At 41.7% G+C, this 17,599-nt stretch overlaps 1 protein-coding gene across 2 annotated transcripts; it reads left to right on the top strand.

Moving 5' to 3' along the window:
* Positions 1 to 31: 31 nt before the first annotated feature.
* LOC117234783 (leucine-rich repeat neuronal protein 1-like) lies at positions 32 to 3,899 on the top strand. Of its 2 annotated transcripts, XM_033496318.1 has the most exons (5): positions 32 to 396; positions 874 to 1,230; positions 1,301 to 1,902; positions 2,386 to 2,632; positions 3,660 to 3,898. In XM_033496318.1, the coding sequence occupies exons 1-5, from the start codon at positions 337 to 339 to the stop codon at positions 3,663 to 3,665; spliced, it is 1,272 nt and encodes a 423-aa protein (XP_033352209.1). In that variant the 5' UTR covers positions 32 to 336; the 3' UTR covers positions 3,666 to 3,898. The 2 variants fall into 2 exon arrangements, with proteins under 2 accessions (XP_033352209.1, XP_033352208.1); XM_033496317.1 differs by having other exon boundaries at positions 2,386 to 3,899.
* The last annotated feature ends 13,700 nt before the right edge of the window (positions 3,900 to 17,599 follow it).

Raw genomic sequence — 17,599 nt, 5'->3', positions numbered from 1 at the left:
AAATAATAAAATAAATAAAATTCTAAAGTATAATAAAGTGATTCGAATATCGCTGAAAGATTTCCATAAAGCAATAAAGCTTATAAAATACGGCGCGAAAAAGAGGGAAATCGGTCAAGCAACTGCATCAGGATGTTGAGGCCCCTCCTGATCCCCTCTTAATTCGGCACTGTAATCATGAGCAGAGTATGCCGCGGATGAATTCGTTGCCATTCCATCGGATCGTTGTGTGAGAGGCATAGTTGAAACTAGACGGTCCCGACGTGATCGATTTAAACGAAATCAAAGTTCCATCACGTCTATCTGTGTACCACATACTCATCCACCACCTGGACAATGTGGCTCAGGGCTATCACAATCCTCGTTTTAATTGCTTCCACGACCTCGAAGAAATTGGTGGGTCTATACACGCGACGTTTTGACACTTGATCTGATAACGATTCGCGAGCCGTTTGGTGACATTTTTTTTTAATTTCGTTCCCCAAATCGTTTGTTTACACAACTTTTTTACTTATTCATTGTGTACGATACGTAGTAATTTTGAATTTTGAATTGTACGTTGTCCGTTGTTATAATATTTGTATGTGGCACCAATAACGGTTTTATTGGTCGTTTGATGATGATTTAAATAATTACGTATAGAGGATTATGTATTATATTGCATTGTATCACGATACGCCGCGACTTTTTAAATTGTAATGGCACTTACTGTGACGTAACGACGCGCCAAAATTCGTTTCCTCGCATCTCTTAAAATTGGCGCGAATGACACATGCAGGAACAATGTTGAAATTTTCCGTTTATTTTTCTCCTCACTTCATGCAGGAATAATGTTTCTTTGAAATCTTATTTCTCTTTCTCTGCACATCTTAGGTGGATCTGTCCGAGCGTGGTTTGAAGAAAGAAGACTTTTTCATGAGGATTCAGTCACAGATTAATCTGCAAGAAGTTACCGATCTCATCCTAAGGAAGAACGAATTTGACAGTTTCCTTGATTGTTCTACTAACCTTGCAAATTTGGAAATATTGGATCTGTCGCAGAATCATCTTCAAAGGTTCTTCTTCCTTTGTAAAGACGAGTATAATCTACGAGTATTAAACGTCAGTCATAACAAACTCGAATATATCGACGACAATGCCTTCAACGATCGAATCCCGAAGCTCAAGATACTCGATCTCTCGTCGAACAAACTATCTATCGTTAACGAAACTATGTTGGAGCATTTCAAAGTAACTGTCTCTTATCTTATAATATACAAGTTGAAAAATGAATATACTGTAAACGATTCGTGTCTTTTAGATTTTGGAATATCTTACGTTAGCCAACAATCCGATCAACGATGGAATCCATGAAAACGCTTTCTGGAACTTAAAGGCGCTGCGATATTTGAATTTGAGCAACGTATCGTCGTCGTATTTTTCCTCGGAGTTTTTCAAAACGCTAACTAACTTATCTACCCTAGATTTATCGATGAATCCCATCAGTAGGGTTCCATCGCTACCAGTCAATCTAGAAGAGCTCGACTTGTCCAACACTCATATATCACGACTACGAGACGTTTATTTGCCTCGGTTACGAGAACTGAAACTGAATAACATGCAAAATCTGAGAGAGTTATTACTTAACGATTTCGAAAACTTGACCAGTTTAGAAATACTGTCTTTAGATGGTTCGAGAACATTAATGTCCTTAAAAATGATCCCATATAACGATCGTCTTCTACCACGACTGCAACGGCTCTCGGTAAGCAACTGCGGACTGAGAACCTTGGATTACAACCTCATGTCGATAATAAAGAGAACACCGATTTTGAGCTTTGAAAACAATCCTTGGCATTGCGACTGTAAAATGCAGTGGCTAAATATGTTAAACGCTACGAAGGCTCTTAGTCGACAAATTAAGTAAGTAAAATCTGCCGAACACTCAACCTAAACTTTTCATCGAATAACAGCCGATAGTTTGAAGCATCGAGCAGCAAATGACAAAGGTTTTTTCGAATTTAGTATAGATGTCTCTGCTACTACTAAAATTATTTTTTTTATTAATCTTTTAACACATTTACATGCTACTTAAGCTAATACTCTGTTACAATATTAAATACCTTATCCCATATACGGAAAATTATTTTCCTTCGTTCACCTAACATATTTAAAACCCAGTAAAAAGATATTTTTCTTTACTATGGTGGAACTTCCTTTATCTAAATTTATCAGAGCATAAACAATCGATATAATTGGAGTTCGTCGATCATTCCATCTATCATTTTTCATTCGCACGACATAGCTCGTTTTATAATAATAACAGCTCGCGTTTAAATTATCTAAAATTTCGTTTCGATGAATCGAGTTTATACGGAAAATACAACTGCTTCATCTCTGTCACAGGTGCAGAACTCCCGAACAACACTCGAATAGACAGCTAAGCGAGATACCAAGTCACGAGCTGGAATGCGAGGACGATGCAACGATGCTACATCCAGTGTTGTGGGCCTGCATTTTTATATTGGTCGTGGCAATTGTCTTGGCTGCGGGCTTTTTCCTGTTGAGACGACCGCTCGGTCACTGGGACATCAGGCGAAAGAACCGGGACACGGTGACCTACACGAACGTCGACGAGTCCTCGAACGACTTGGTGAGAATCCTGGCGGCCAACGAAACGGTCGAACGAAACGACGAGTGAATGAACACGGAAGAACGATATACTAGAAATGTATTAACTTAGGCTAAGCGATACAGTTTCTCGACGAAGGAACAAGACGATAGCTAGGAACTAGGTCTGGTTCCGCAGCCACGAAACCAACCGAGTTCCGTACGAAATAACGTACAGGATGTTTCAAGATTGGGAAGTCATTTTAATGACGGTCGAAGAATGATTTTACATATAGGGTGTAGTTCGAAAATAAGGAGGAGTGGTAATTTCTTACGCAAAAACAAATAAAAGGCACGAAATAAAATAGAATTTTTGCAACAAAAGATTCTCAAAGAGATCAATCTTCAATACGTAATTAAGTACTGTACGTTGCTGGTAAATTGACCAATAAGACCCGCATTTCTTCCGAATGCCAACCAACCAACAACGTGCATGTAGTTAATTGTAAGATACGGTTATTGTTTTTTGCGAAATCTGACCACGCAATTTTTACGAGTTGTTGAATCCGAAAAAGCAGAAAGAGAAATTTGATTAATGACTATCTGAGCCATGTAAACGCGCATACGTATGCGGCCGACAGTTTACACGAAACAAGCTTTATCCTGCGCTCTTAATTTATCTTTGTATAAAGAACCAATCGTCCGTCTACTCGTACAATACGTTCATATCGAATGTTATATACAAAGTTGGTATCTAAAACCTAGCGTAAGAAGCTTAAGTTGCAGAAGCTAATCTAATCCACAGGAATATATCAATTTGAAGGCGTCGAAGTATGAATCGCACGTATCGTCGATGTTTTGAACATTTTGTACAGATATCGATATCTTGGCGAGAAAGTTCGCGAACTTTCATCGATTAACGCTTGTTTCTCGTTGTTCGATAAAATTTCATCGATGATCGAGCGTCGCCAATGTTGAAACATCCTCTACGGCTAATTTTCTATACCTTTCTATATATAACGTGAAACAGGAAACGACGAGGAATTAACGATGTCTTCATATATAAATAGATTTAACGAGTAACATTGTACAGCGGGTGAGCATCAATAGGCTTTGTATCGAATCGCCACGCGTCGAAACGCGGAAAAACGAGCCGTAAATACAGGAGGCAACGTACAGCCCGATTCTAGCGCATCCCTCGAACCTCGAAACACCGTAGCAACGTCGAGTGCACGGGCATCGCCTCAAGTGGCACAGCCAACAATGTGGGACTTCTTTGTGAATCGAATAAAACGTCTTTTTGTCGGCACGTATCGTCGTATTTTTCGAAACCCTTTACCGCGCCTCTTCTCATCGATTTCGAAACGAAATGTCCGCGGTACAAAAGAGAATGGATACAAAGCAGTGGATGGCTCATTTCCTCTGAAAGATCCTTCGCGATGGTAGCCGCGCTCTCCAACGTGATTCCACGCATCGACGAATTCGCGTATATTCTTTTTTTGTTCAAATATTAATTGAGATTCTATGGGGTTACTTCCCCTTTGCCGGCAATTCGAGCCGAAGAATATTTTTTATACGATGTGCTTTTAAGTCAGCACGGAAATAGAAAGAAAGAGTCGAGTACTCTGTTCTGTTCTCGCTTAAAGAAAGATCGAAGAATCGAAGAAGCTGGTAGCGTGGGATTTAGTTAATTGCATGTTCGATGATGTAAAAGTTGGCGATTATAAAAACTGATATACCGATAAACTGATATACCGATGTTGATAGAATTTGTCGCGCAGCCTGATAGTATACACGAGCAAGAAACTTCCGAAAGAATGATAATTACAGCGTTAAACTTACGCCGAGTCCAATTATATACAAATTTTCAAACGTAAAAAGTTATACCGATGTTAGATTCGAGAAGAAGATCGGAGCGTTAAGATCGTTTGTTTTGTTACGTAAAGTAGGAAAATAAGAAAGATGGTAATGTTTCAAGAAAATATTGGGTTGGCAACTAAGCGATTGCGGATTTTGTCAATAGGTGGTATTGATAAAATCCGCAATCGCTTAGTTGCCAACCCAATATAATTTTATCAATACCACCTATTGACAAAATCCGCAATCGCTTAGTTGCCAATACAATATTACTATTATATACAATTATAGTATCGTATTTATTGGATGTTCAAGCGCGTAGACGTTTTCAAATACAAAAAGTATATTATATGGATATATCAATTTGGATGGGAAAAGGGAAGAACGAAGATGATCGATACAGTTTGTTGTAGAAATTACGAACGAAGCGAAAAATTCGACGACATCAGGGTTCATCTTGTTAAATACAGAAAATGTGTTGAAGACGTGCACTTTGTTCCAAAAGGGAGTGCGATATTGGCGTGGCAGAGGACGAGCGAGCAAATGGTGCTATGAAGATCGTCAGTTTCCATGACGTGCATCGTGATCGCGTGCGATGTAGCGATCAGCCTTTGTACCGAAGTATGATCTTCCTACGGGAAGCCTATTGGGTTACGGGCCACGGACGAAGAGCCTTCCATATGGAAGAGCACATTACGCTAAGAGAGAAGTACGGTCAATGAGAAAACCGTGACATATGTTACGTGTTTTAACGCTGTCAAATTCAAGTCGGAGAATTAAGAAATTAATTCTTCTTTCCAAGAGCTAAGAATTATTAATTCTTTTAATTTTTAACTGGTCATTTCTAATCTCTCTGTTCTAACAATGAATGATTTTCTTTCCATATAGAAGAGCACATTACGCTAAGAGAGAAGTACGATCAATGAGAAAACCGTGACGTATGTTACGTGTTTTAACGCTGTCAAATTCAAATTGGAGAATTAAGAAATTAATTCTTCTTTCCAAGAGCTAAGAATTATTAATTCTTTTAATTTTTAACTGGTCATTTCTAATCTCTCTGTTCTAACAATTAATGATTTTCCTTCCATATGGAAAAACACATTACGCTAAGAGAGAAGTACGATCAATGAGAAAACCGTGACGTATGTTACGTGTTTTAACGCTGTCAAATTCAAATTGGAGAATTAAGAAATTAATTCTTCTTTCCAAGAGCTAAGAATTATTAATTCTTTTAATTTTTAACTGGTCATTTCTAATCTCTCTGTTCTAACAATTAATGATTTTCCTTCCATATAGAAGAGCACATTACGCTAAGAGAGAAGTACGATCAATGAGAAAACCGTGACGTATGTTACGTGTTTTAACGCTGTCAAATTCAAATTGGAGAATTAAGAAATTAATTCTTCTTTCCAAGAGCTAAGAATTATTAATTCTTTTAATTTTTAACTGGTCATCTCTAATCTCTCTGTTCTAACAATAAATGATTTTCCTTGCTTTATATTCCAAAGGAAACTCATTTTAGCAAAAGCCATTCGAGATACGAATTTCGTAGACTTTAACGTAGCGCGAATTCTATTACACGATTACACGATTCGCTGAAGCTACGTGAAATGTTAAGCACTTTACGCGAATGTTTGCCATGGTGAATATCGTTCTGATTGAGTATCTCGAAGAGATACGGAGGAAAAATGAAGAAATCGTAACAGATACTAATTTTGCATGCTTCAACGTGTAAAATTAGCCTGAACGGCTACACAGTTGATAGTAGCTATCAAAATTCCGATATCCATATGGATTTATTTTTATTGACAGACGATATTGCCAGTGGATAACGACCGGATTCTTTTTTTAATTAATTTACTTTCGTTTATCAAAATATACGTACGTATTCGAATATCTGAGCCAGAAGAGAAAATTCTCTCTCTACGTACAGTACCTTTACCGTGACTGATACGTACAAACCGTTTAATGCAAAAGCGATACAAGTCAAGAAGGTTGATCACTGGCCAATGAGGGATAAAGTAAATATTCTGCGATGGACCGAGCGAACGATTCTCGCTCGTTCCGCTAACTCCATCGGCAAATTAACGAACATATACTTACGCCGTTTCTCCACAAGGCAGAATGAAACTTACTCTTTCGAGATGTGGTGTTGGATCAAATGGGCAAAAAATTGACTTATATCGATTTTGCGTTAAACGGCTCGTACGAATACGTATCACGGTGATTCAATCGTTTTGTACCTGAAGATTCTGAATAACGTTGCAGCGACTGTCGTATTTTTGGTTTTGCGTATTTCATCGAAAAACTCCAAAGAGAACAAAACACTAAGTACCATGTATTTGGTAAAAAAAAAAAAAGATACGGACGAGGAATAACTAACGCGTTAATATTATTAATAATCGCAACCCTGTGTACTTTTTATACGTCGCTCGATCGTCATGATTTCTTTATAAATTTACCAATCTAAATGCTAAGCTAAAAGAATAAAGAACCATCAATTGCGTTACAGTTTACGGCCGCGTGAAAATCGACGAACCGAGTTACGGGTGGTTCGATCGGACGAAAAGCAAGACGAGATCGGGGGCCCGGCTCGATTATACCGATCCGCGCTCAATGGGACATTGTGGTACTCCTTTTTGGATATTCCACGGCGAGATGGTCGGGACCGGACGAGGATGCTGCGAGTTTTGCGCGGCAATATCGAGTGTCCGTAATTCGAGATCGAATCCGTGCGAGCCAATTTGGCGAGCCAGCGGAAAAATAATACACTGCCTACCAGCGTCGCAGGCACGGCATGTCGCGAGTAGCGCGGAGAAGCGAATTTTAACGGTCAACGTAAAACACGTGGGTAGCCCAGGTCCCGGGGTATCGGGAATATCGTGTTTCCGGCACAAGCAAATACGAGATCCTCCCTTAAGACGCCTCGATAGCCCTGCCGATATTTTCGATGGAAAAAGAAGCAAACGACGAAGGGAGGAAGCGAAGAAAAGAAGAACAAAATTGGTCGACGTCGTGGATTAAAAAGGTAACGAATTTTGCGAAGAAGCGAAGATCAACCCGTTGACGATCCACACGTTTTTTACATATTCAACGTTTTCAACTATTTTCTCCAAGTGGAATTACAGTTTTTCAACTGCATTTGTTTCGTTCTACCAAGGCATACGGAAAGAGAGAAGCGGATGTGTAGCAGCTAGTATTTCATTGGTTCAATTGCAATTTCGTTTATCGCTGCCAGTTTAAATCTCTTCCCTGCGTATATGAAACATTAAACAGTAACCACCGACGGATTTACGAACTATATAAATTTTTATTCCTAAGCGAAGTCTCTTTTTCCGATCGAATCGTACATAGCACAGGCACTGGCTACATTTTACATGATTTTCGTCTATTATTGCAGGTACGCGCGCTTCTGTACGCTACACCTCACGAAGATTTTCATTCGGATGGCTCGCACTTGTCTGTACTTCTCGTTCGCTGCTTCGTTGCCGCGAAACATCCAAATTTAGAAAGAACGACGATAAATTAATAATACGCTGAAATTAACGAAACACGGTCGCGCGATGTCCGAAATTACGCATGCTGTACGTAGTATGATTTGAAGTTTCGAAGGAAGTTTTAAAGAGAAGGTAAATTGGAAGGAAAGAAAAAGGGGATGACTGGTGGATGGAACAGCGATTAAACGATTCCTTCGATTTCGTTTTATTCGACATGAATCTCGGATGTATATAGAAGGCTAATGAAACGCGTACACGGCTTACTTAGCACTCGGTGAAACGTATTTTCGAAATATCACACTTTCCATTACGATTCGTTAAGCCGGTGCTCTTGCATTAACTAAGCTGACCTGCTAATTACCGTACCTCCGATAGTTCGCCCGTTTCCTTTCTGCTCTCGTTTCCCGCCGGCCTCCCGTTTCCTCCGACATTCCGCCTACTGTTTGAAACGGCCCGAGGCCGCCGGAAACGCGGAAAAAAAGGAGCCGCCACGACGGCTTCAAACCCAGCGCAGCTTCGAACGCAACCAGAGATGCCGATCTCGTTGCCGTAATTTCGTTCTCATTTTTTTACTATTTCATCCTTCGCGTAGTGGGTCTGATGAACGAACGAAAGATCTTGTATATATAACGAAAGATTTTGAATATTCATGTTCGTTCGGTTAGTGATCGTTTTATTTGTACGTGGCAAATTGTTTTACGACGATCCAAAGGATTTTGTGGCAGATACACGGGCGGCTATTCATTTTTCGTTTCTTCGCCTCTTCTTCGGTTTCATTAATAATAAATGATTGGATTACAAACACGATAAGCGAACGTATAAACGTAAGTGTATAAAATACGCGGTAAAAGAAGAATCACGAGTTAGAGTCAGTATGATCGTAGTATGATTAATTATGTTCGGTCTGCGTGCAATTACGTTCGTAAACAGCGTATATTTCCCCTTTAAACCTAATCAACTGTTTTTCTTTATACACTTCTCCCGTATATAACGCATTTTCGCCGAAATTAATACTTTCGCGAGCCAACTAAAATTCCCGAAAATGTACCGAAACGCAGTAGCATAATCTGTCGCGCGATATAATTTGATCGATTTCATCTAACACCTAAAATTCGTCTAATAGAATCAAACTATCGTCCAGCAAAATATATTTCGCGAGAAACGGTCTCTCCCTGTACGAGCCGACCTAACGTAGGCAAAAATTCTCGCCTCGCCTCCGAAAGTTTCGTCGTAAAAGGGAAAGATAAACGTTAGGGAATCGTGGACGATGCGATAGCCGATGGACGAAAACGTGAACGCGACGAAACACGGGTGTCGAGGGTCGGAAATCAGGGCTGCTCTCCTTTTGGCGAACAGAAGAAAAGAGTAGAACCGCGCTGGTTTAGTGTGCGGCGATTTTTGGCGTTCCGGGGCTTTATCTGATTAAAGCAACATAGAAACACGGGGTTACGCGTGTAAGCTTGCCGGCCATCCATGGGGAACGGGTCGAACAAATGAATAATGAAAATAAAACCCACGATAGTATCGGTAAGCACCACGGGATTACATACGCATCAGCGCGCCCGCGATGAACTTACATTATGGAGTCCCCCGTAGAAGAGGGAAGAAGGGAGAGAGAGAAAGAGAAAGAGAGAGAGAGAGAGAGAGAGGTTCATGCACTTACACGCGTGCATAGGCGCGTGTTAAGCGCGTACGTTACGCATTTACGCGCGAACTCCATGATAGAAGAGAAAACAGACTTTTTCCATGGCCACGTTTTACCAAGCCCCTCGGAGATCTAGCACGGATTTAAACGGCAAATCAGGGGTTACATGGTTACCTATTGCTGTTACAAATGGCGCTTTTCCCTCGAGCAAGTTTATAACGAGGAAAAATCGGCCGGATGACGGTAGTAGAGCTTCGAGCAGGAAGCGCGATATCGCGTACATATTAATTTCACGTATAAGCGATAACGGAAGTTACCAAGTTACGGAGATTTTAGATGACGCTGCATACTGTTCTTTTCTTTTCTTTTTTCTTTTTTTAACTCTTGCAATATCGAGTCACACTCGTGGCTTGATAAAAGTAGATTTGTTTGTTTTGTTGGCGATAAAATTTCATTTGCGATGCCTGAATTTTGTTTCTGTTTTCCGACCGAGCTTTTACGTTTCTGTTTGCTGGACGAATACAATGGAAGAGTTCGCGACAGCGACTCTCTGACTGTTTCAAGCAATACGACACTGCAATTATACGGAGAAAAGCTGTCGAAAGAGAACCATTTGAAAGATTTCAAATTACACAGATACGGCTATTTCGAACGTACCTTTCGTCGATACGAAAATACTTTGGAAAAATGCTTCTCGCAATCACGTGGCTGGTACCTTTGCGAGTCTCGCTTACGGTATACATTTTTATTAAAAATGAATTTTCAGTATTTTTTCTGGTGTGGCGCAGTGACATGGCTAATTATTTATAATAGGTTAATACTTATTATAGATAAGTATAATTTGTAAGTAAGTATTATAAATAAGTAAATATTACTTAATTTAAATAACTAATTGAATCTAGCGGGTAATGTCTCTTCAGCCTGCGGATCTGGTCCGACGTATCGAGTAATCCAGTAATTAGGGTGTTTCGGTGTTTGTTGACTCTTCTGCTATATCTGTCGCTATATTTTGCAATTTCCTCTTTGACCGTGGGTATCTTGAGGCCGCGATGTATTGTTTCGTTGGTAACATACCAAGGTGCATCTATTAAGGATCTTGGCGTTTTCGATTGGAAGCGTCAAAGTATCTCGATGTTGGAGTTACTTGCTGTTCCCCATAGTTGCATTTCGTAGGTCCAGACAGGTTTTATTACGGTCTTGTAGAGGGTAATTTTATTCCGTATGTTTAGTTTGGAGCGTCGGCCCGTGAGCCAATAGAACTTTTTTAATTTGTCCTTTAGTTGCTTCGTTTTATCCGAGATATGGTACGGTATAAATGTCGCGACTCTAATGGCCGAATGCCTCCAGCTTTGCCGGATACTCCGATTATGCCAAGGTGTGAATTTACGAAGCTAGCAAATAGCTGGTTCCGAGCACAAAGGTAGTCTCCACGGGGGCAAGCCGCTTACGATCAATACCTTGATCCTTCGATCTCCGCTAGTCTCTCACGCCCTACGCTCGAAAGTGTCCATTCGACGGCGCACAATGCCAAATGGACGGAATATGCTTCTTAAATACCCAACGGGCACTTCTCTGGGACGAGAGGCTGCCCGAAGCTGCGGCAATTCAGGCCGAGGCACGTTCCAGCCGCGAAATAATATCGCAACGCGAATCGAATGGCAATTGGTCGAGACGCGATTCATCGTTCTACGTCAAATTTTCATTTTCCTACCTTTCGATTTCTCTATCGTGGAAATAACAGAAGATTCCTGCTCTTAAATCTAAACTAACTTACCAGGGGTATTTACATAATCGGATTTATAAATAGACAAATACACGGATTTGTCGAAAGAAAGTTTTACCGACTTTAGTTTCTCGATAATAAATCTTAGGGAACTGTTTCTTTGACGTGGATGATTATAATATATCATAATCGCTGACAACGAAGTCATCGTTGCATGTTACGAGTGACTATGGGGATCAAACGTAGACAGTAGATCATCCGACGTAATCCAACAATATGGAAAGATCTGTTAATATTCATAAATCGTATAATAAAGTCATAGAAAATGATAATGTAATATCGTATTTAGGTTTCATTCGTTACTTAATCGGCTGAAAGTTAACTGTTATCACGATACCTGACTACTTACGCTTTCCTGCTGTTCGTATTCAAATTTCGGAAAACGCGATGTTACGATAAAATGCAACATTCTTCGGATAATACGGAACTTTGAAAATCACATCGTCTTCGTATTCTTCAGATTCTTCCAGATGATTCTTACGGGAAACGATAGAAAAAGAATAAATTACCTAAATATCAATGTGACTTAATAAGAGCTGTCGTGATGTGAGATTCGCGTCGTTGTTTTTAAAGCAGATAAACGCAACGCGCTGCAAAGTTACAGAAGTACATATCGTGATGCGAAATTTCTCTTCGTGGCTATTTACGTATAAATAAATAAGCTTTTTTTGCAAGCAGTGTAAGCACATGGGCGACCAATCAGGGAAATACACTGGCGCTATAAATAGCTTTCAAAAGTGTATAATATTTAAGTATATAATATTTACCGACCTAATATGAAACAGTCAAGGCGAAGAACGACTTGGATCACAACAGGTTGACACACCACTTTTTCTCGAAAGAGCGGAACGAACGTGTCGAACACCAAAACGAAGGTAATGGGACGACGAAACTGGTGTTGAGGTTGCATGTAAAACAGCAACGACAAATCTTTTTCAGGTGAATAATACATTTTGTCTCGGTATACGGTTACAGATGGCACACTGTTTCGAAATGTCTGCGAAGAAAGAAAGAGATTGTATCGCGACTTCTGCCTCTTCCGTGAGGAAGAAGAAAACCAGAAAACCAAAAAGCATCGGTCACTAATCCCGGTACCTGACGAAATGTCACGTTCGATACCGCGTGGAGCGCTACCTTGCTGCCTCGAGTTTCTATTTCCACCTTAAAGGATCTTACACCTGAACGTTGGGTCAGTATCCTTCGTAATTACTTCCAGATGTGCTGTCGCTCGGCCGTAACGACTTATGTACGACTGGTACAAGTTCGATTTTATTGTCGTAGAAAGACCCAACTAAGCGTTAAGTCCTTGAACGACGACCTATCGCAGTTCTGTAAAATTTCTCGGAACCTAGCGGAACCTGACCTTTGTCGCGTGCAATTAACGCAAGATTCACTACTACTAGATAATAACCACTTGTAACTGGTAATTCGAATAGTTCGGTACGAAAACTTTTCCACCACTGTGTTGCTTCGGTGCTATTATCCGCAAGCCGCATTTTACTATATTTTCGTCGATTTCAGGTTCTGATTTTTGCATCGCTCTGCCAGAGACTTCAATAGTCTCGAAAAACCCTATTACTTTACGAAACTCTACGGTACGTTTTTCTCTTGGCTTTTGTTCGCGCGTGACAAACGAAGTGCTCAGGTAAGAAAATATTTTTTATTTTTTGCCGAATAATACGCTTTTCGTTCATTCGTCGATCAAGTACTATAACGTGATAATATAACGAGCGAGTTAATTTTTGCAGTACAATATGGATCGTCCGTGTGGCACTGTCTTCTTCGATATCGCTAATACTTTCAATAGGTCGAAATAGTTTAAATTTCATCGAGGATTATTCGATCGCAGTGAAGTTCACCGAAACTTATTCTTGTTATCGATGGGAAATTTAATAATTTATATGCGAACGCTAAAGTAAGTTGAAATATATTTTACTATCTTATAGATATAATGCGTTTTATTTCACGTAATGAAACAAGGTAAAATTTACAACGTAATATGTTTATTACCAAGTATATTAATTTAACGCCTTCCGATGTATCTTTTCATCTTACGAAAGCTTTCGATAGTTTCGTATTCGAACACGTATGTAAGTTCGCATTCACGACTTGTTAAACGATGCAAACTATCTGGATTCGTACTGCGTTACAAATAGCGACAGTTAACCAACATTTCTCTTATCGAGGAACATTTACCAAGATCAACGATAACTTTAAAGCACTGAAAAGAACTTTCACGCGAGAAGGTCAAAGGTCTGGTAGCTCGATTTTTCTTGGTCATCGTGCCAGTCCTCTATTTACCCTGCGTTTTATACGAGCGACAGGTTTATTGCCACTTTGTAGAGAGCGTCGCGTCGGTACAAAAATCTCGTTGGCGTTTAAGCGGCGGTAACCTTCGAAACGAAGGAGATGGCTCGCGGCAACGAAGACCGAGTGTAACGTTTAATTTCAGCTCGTTGTTATACCTCGAGGTAAACGGGGAGAAGAACGAGCCGCGTGAAAGCTCGCGGATTTTTCGAAGATTAGACAGGCCCCTTTTCGCATTACCAAGGGAAACGAGTCGACGTTGTCGTTGTCGTCGTCGACAAGGTTCTCGTGCTAGCGCCACACGAAGTGACAACGAGACGTTTTAAAAGGCCACCCCGTTCGCCAAGCAAAGATGTAACATAACAAACAGCCCCGAGGCAAACGTATTTGCCCGGGGCGAGATCGAGTTCCCGGCCACTTCCTGCGCTCCTTCATCGTCTTCTTGCCTCGTGGCGCCGTTGCACTCGCCGACCTGACGTCTCTACCGAGTGACGAGTACCACCCTTGAACGCATCAGGAATAGACCTTCTCACGAGTGCATTTAGTCGCAAACGTATATTTTTTTTCTTTCTTCGTTTCGCGTCTCTTTCCATCGTTTTCGTTTCCTTGGTGGTTTTTATGCCGATAAAAAAAACCAACGTACGGGAACGTTGCGGACGACAGGCGACGCGCGGACAAATTTTCCAATTGAAATAACAAACACCGGTATATATATCTGTGTTCTTGTTGGCTGATTTGCATCGTGACAGAGGAAGGTGTCTCGACGTATTTCTCTCGTTTTGCGACAAAACAATCCGTGGAAAGAAGATTTCTTTCCTACGACGACGATTTAGCGTTGGCGTTGGATATTCGTTTTATCGATCGATACTACGATTGCATTAATTACAACGAATGAAACGGAACGAAGGATAATCCCCCTATAAACACGGAATCTCTCAGTCCGTCGATCTCATTAATACTCGCGGCAACGAAAGGATTTTCGTCGAAATGAAAAATCGAGCGCATCGTGTAAAAAAGTATGTCTGTAAAAAAGAAAAAAAAAAAAGGAAAAAGAAAAATACGCGAAGAGGAAGGAAAAAAGAAAGAGGGATGGAGAATGGCGGGTTAGAGAAGGAGGGGTGGAAAAAACACGCGGGGCAACAACACGCGGAATGAAGGGACGGGAGATTGGCCGGCGATAATCATCGGCGCCGTCAATTTTCCGGCGAATGTAAAATCACCGTCACGTCGGCGAATTATGGCCGCGTCAGGCCGCGTTCTTTGTACATATTTCGGCCGAAATTCGAGTGTCAGTGCATGGGATAAAACGTAATGAGCCGCGCGTTCCGGTCGGCCAGCTTTGGGTACCAGCGGGGAAATTATGGCGGAGGCGACCGATGTTAAAAGCGCGATGTAAATTCGGGACAACGTGCATGGCACACGCACCTGTACGTATACGCGTGAACACATGCACACGTATGTATGCACGCGTAACACGTAGAAATACAGACGCGTATTTACACACGCGGCGCGACACGACGCGGGCTGGCAGACGCGGGCTGGTAGACGCGGGAAGGGCGGCAAGGAAGGTACTTGGTGCTCATGATTGCGATAATGCCAAACGCAATATCGCGGCAAAATTTATCGGTCGCTCGAGCAACGGCACGCGTAGCGAACCGTGCGAAAAATAGTAATGAGTTGCCGGGGAGAGCACGAAAAAGCGTAATAATGAGAGGACGCGGCTGGTGAAAAGAGACGGACACGAAGATAGAGGGATAGAGACGGAAGAGAACGAGCCGGCAAGCGGGCAGAGAAAGAGAGAGAGAGAGAGTGAGAGGCTGGTGGAAGGGGTAGGGGTGCGTACGGGGGCAAAAAGATAATGGAAGAGTGTGGGAATAAAAATCGAGAGGATAGAGAGGTGGAAGCGAAGAGAGGAATCGAGAGGACCGCGATAAGGGGATAAAATCGAGAAAGAAAATAAAAGGCGGAATAGAAGAGCGGGCGAAGGTAGACGTAAAGAATATAAAATGACGATCGTTGAAGAGGGATAGGGAGGGGGGGGGGGGGGGGGGGGGTTTAAAAAACAGAAACGTAAAAGGAAAGGAGGGAATCAGTGGGCGAGGAAGAGTCGAAGGTGGAATGAAAAAAAGCGTGGAACGTTTAATCGGCGCACGGCAAGCTCTCTCTCTCTCTCTCTCTCTCTCTTTCTCTCGCTTTCTCTCTCTTTTGGTATATATTTGAAAGGAAAAAGAGGAAAAAAGAAAAGGGGTGGCGCGTTGAAAAAGCCTGTCGCTACGAGTCTTCCGTATTTCGGATATAACGGTGAACGATGAGGTTTTTTCCAGCGCGAAGGAAAAAGCGCGTCGGCCAGATGAACGCGCAAACAGGATTCCGCGGAAAAGCAATTTTTTAATAAATCCTGTTTGCACCGGGATATATTTTCTACGACGTGCGTCGCTTTAAAGTTTGACGACGGAGTCGGGCTGCGCGTCGCTCCATTTCAAAAATGAATCGCGGGTAATCCGTAAGACGGAGCCGCGTAACGATTAATTATGCGCCACCGTTAATACTATCGTGGTTATTTTCATTACTTTATAGTACGATATAATTCAGTAGCTCGTGTAATTTTACTTTTCCTGTCACGCCACGATGCGAAAAATTTCAAACAGTTTAATAATATAACACAGCGGCTGCAAGAGTCGAACGAAGCGAAATCCTAAAGCAGTCGCCAGAAACATTGAGTCTGTGCAGCACTTGTGTAGAGGATGGTTGATCGTGAGATTTATTAGACGAGATTGCTCCTTGTTGAAACCGTCGAGTATATTTAAAATGTTAAACAAATAAATACAGATAACGTTGTAACGGATTCGCTAAGACAGCGTATAAGTCGCAAAATAAGATCGCTAATAACTCGTCGATGACTGATAGACACTCGGTAGATACTCACAGATACCGACTTCCTTACGATCGCGTCCGTTTATTTTACTGGTCGGGGAGAGCCGGAAAATTCAAATTCGTCTTCGTTTGACGGTTGCACGACGACATCGTTTTGCCCGGAGTTTACTTATTATCGCATTATGCGTATCCTAACGATACTGCTACTGCGAGGCAAAACAACGACATAATTTGAATTGTCCTGTGGCTCGTGTGCCGCTACAAGTCCGTTGGAAACGAAAAGATCGAGAAATAAAATAAAAAAGACAACGTTCGTTTGATTGCTTTGTTTTAAACGAAGTAATAATTGAAAAATAAAGAGCACGTTAAACGTCGGCGGGAAAGAAAGAGGGTCGTACGAGACGTCGATTCAAGGCCCGTCACGAGGTGGCTGGTCGAACGAAACAAGGGAAACAAAACCAGCATGGATTCCAACGAGGTACGATATTATCTGGCAGAAAGAAGGCGCGGCACAGCTTCCCGGCTAAGATAGTGGAATTAGTGGAAGTCTCGTTAACGACCTCATTAACTCACGGTTAGAGTCGATGGAGGGCCGGGTTAGAAGGCAGCCTGCCCAGAAAAGTAAAACAAACAAATGGCCGTGGCGCCATCGCGCAGATGAGTCCTGTCAAGACTTTGGAACGAATTCCGCACCGATCCACGCCAGCTTTTCCTTCGCCGTCTACGTCTAACCCCTCGGTCGCGTCGCGGCCGTTTCAAACCTCAAATTTCATCCCCGGCTTTCCAAGTTTCCTCTGTAAACATAGCACGAGGAGGGACACGCCGGGCGCCACTTGCAGCTTCTCGACAACGACCTACCCAAAAATCGACTTCTCCGCTTCTCTCGCTGCATTTTCCTAGTCTCTAACCTCTCTGTCCGCCTACTTTCATCTTTCGGACGCTTCTGTTAGCTGATCGTAATAGATAAGAAGATATTAAGCTTCGGAACACATCGTCGAGGAAATGGTAAACGAGCGACGACGACGAATATCGTAAAAAGAAATGGCG

The sequence above is a fragment of the Bombus vosnesenskii genome, unplaced genomic scaffold (assembly GCF_011952255.1).
Source record: "Bombus vosnesenskii isolate JDL3184/JDL3185 unplaced genomic scaffold, Bvos_JDL3184-5_v1.1 scf7180000013309, whole genome shotgun sequence".
In the NCBI taxonomy this organism is placed as follows: Eukaryota; Metazoa; Arthropoda; class Insecta; order Hymenoptera; family Apidae; genus Bombus; species Bombus vosnesenskii.
Note: the sequence above shows the minus strand (reverse complement) of the source record. Positions and strands in the feature narration are given on the sequence as shown.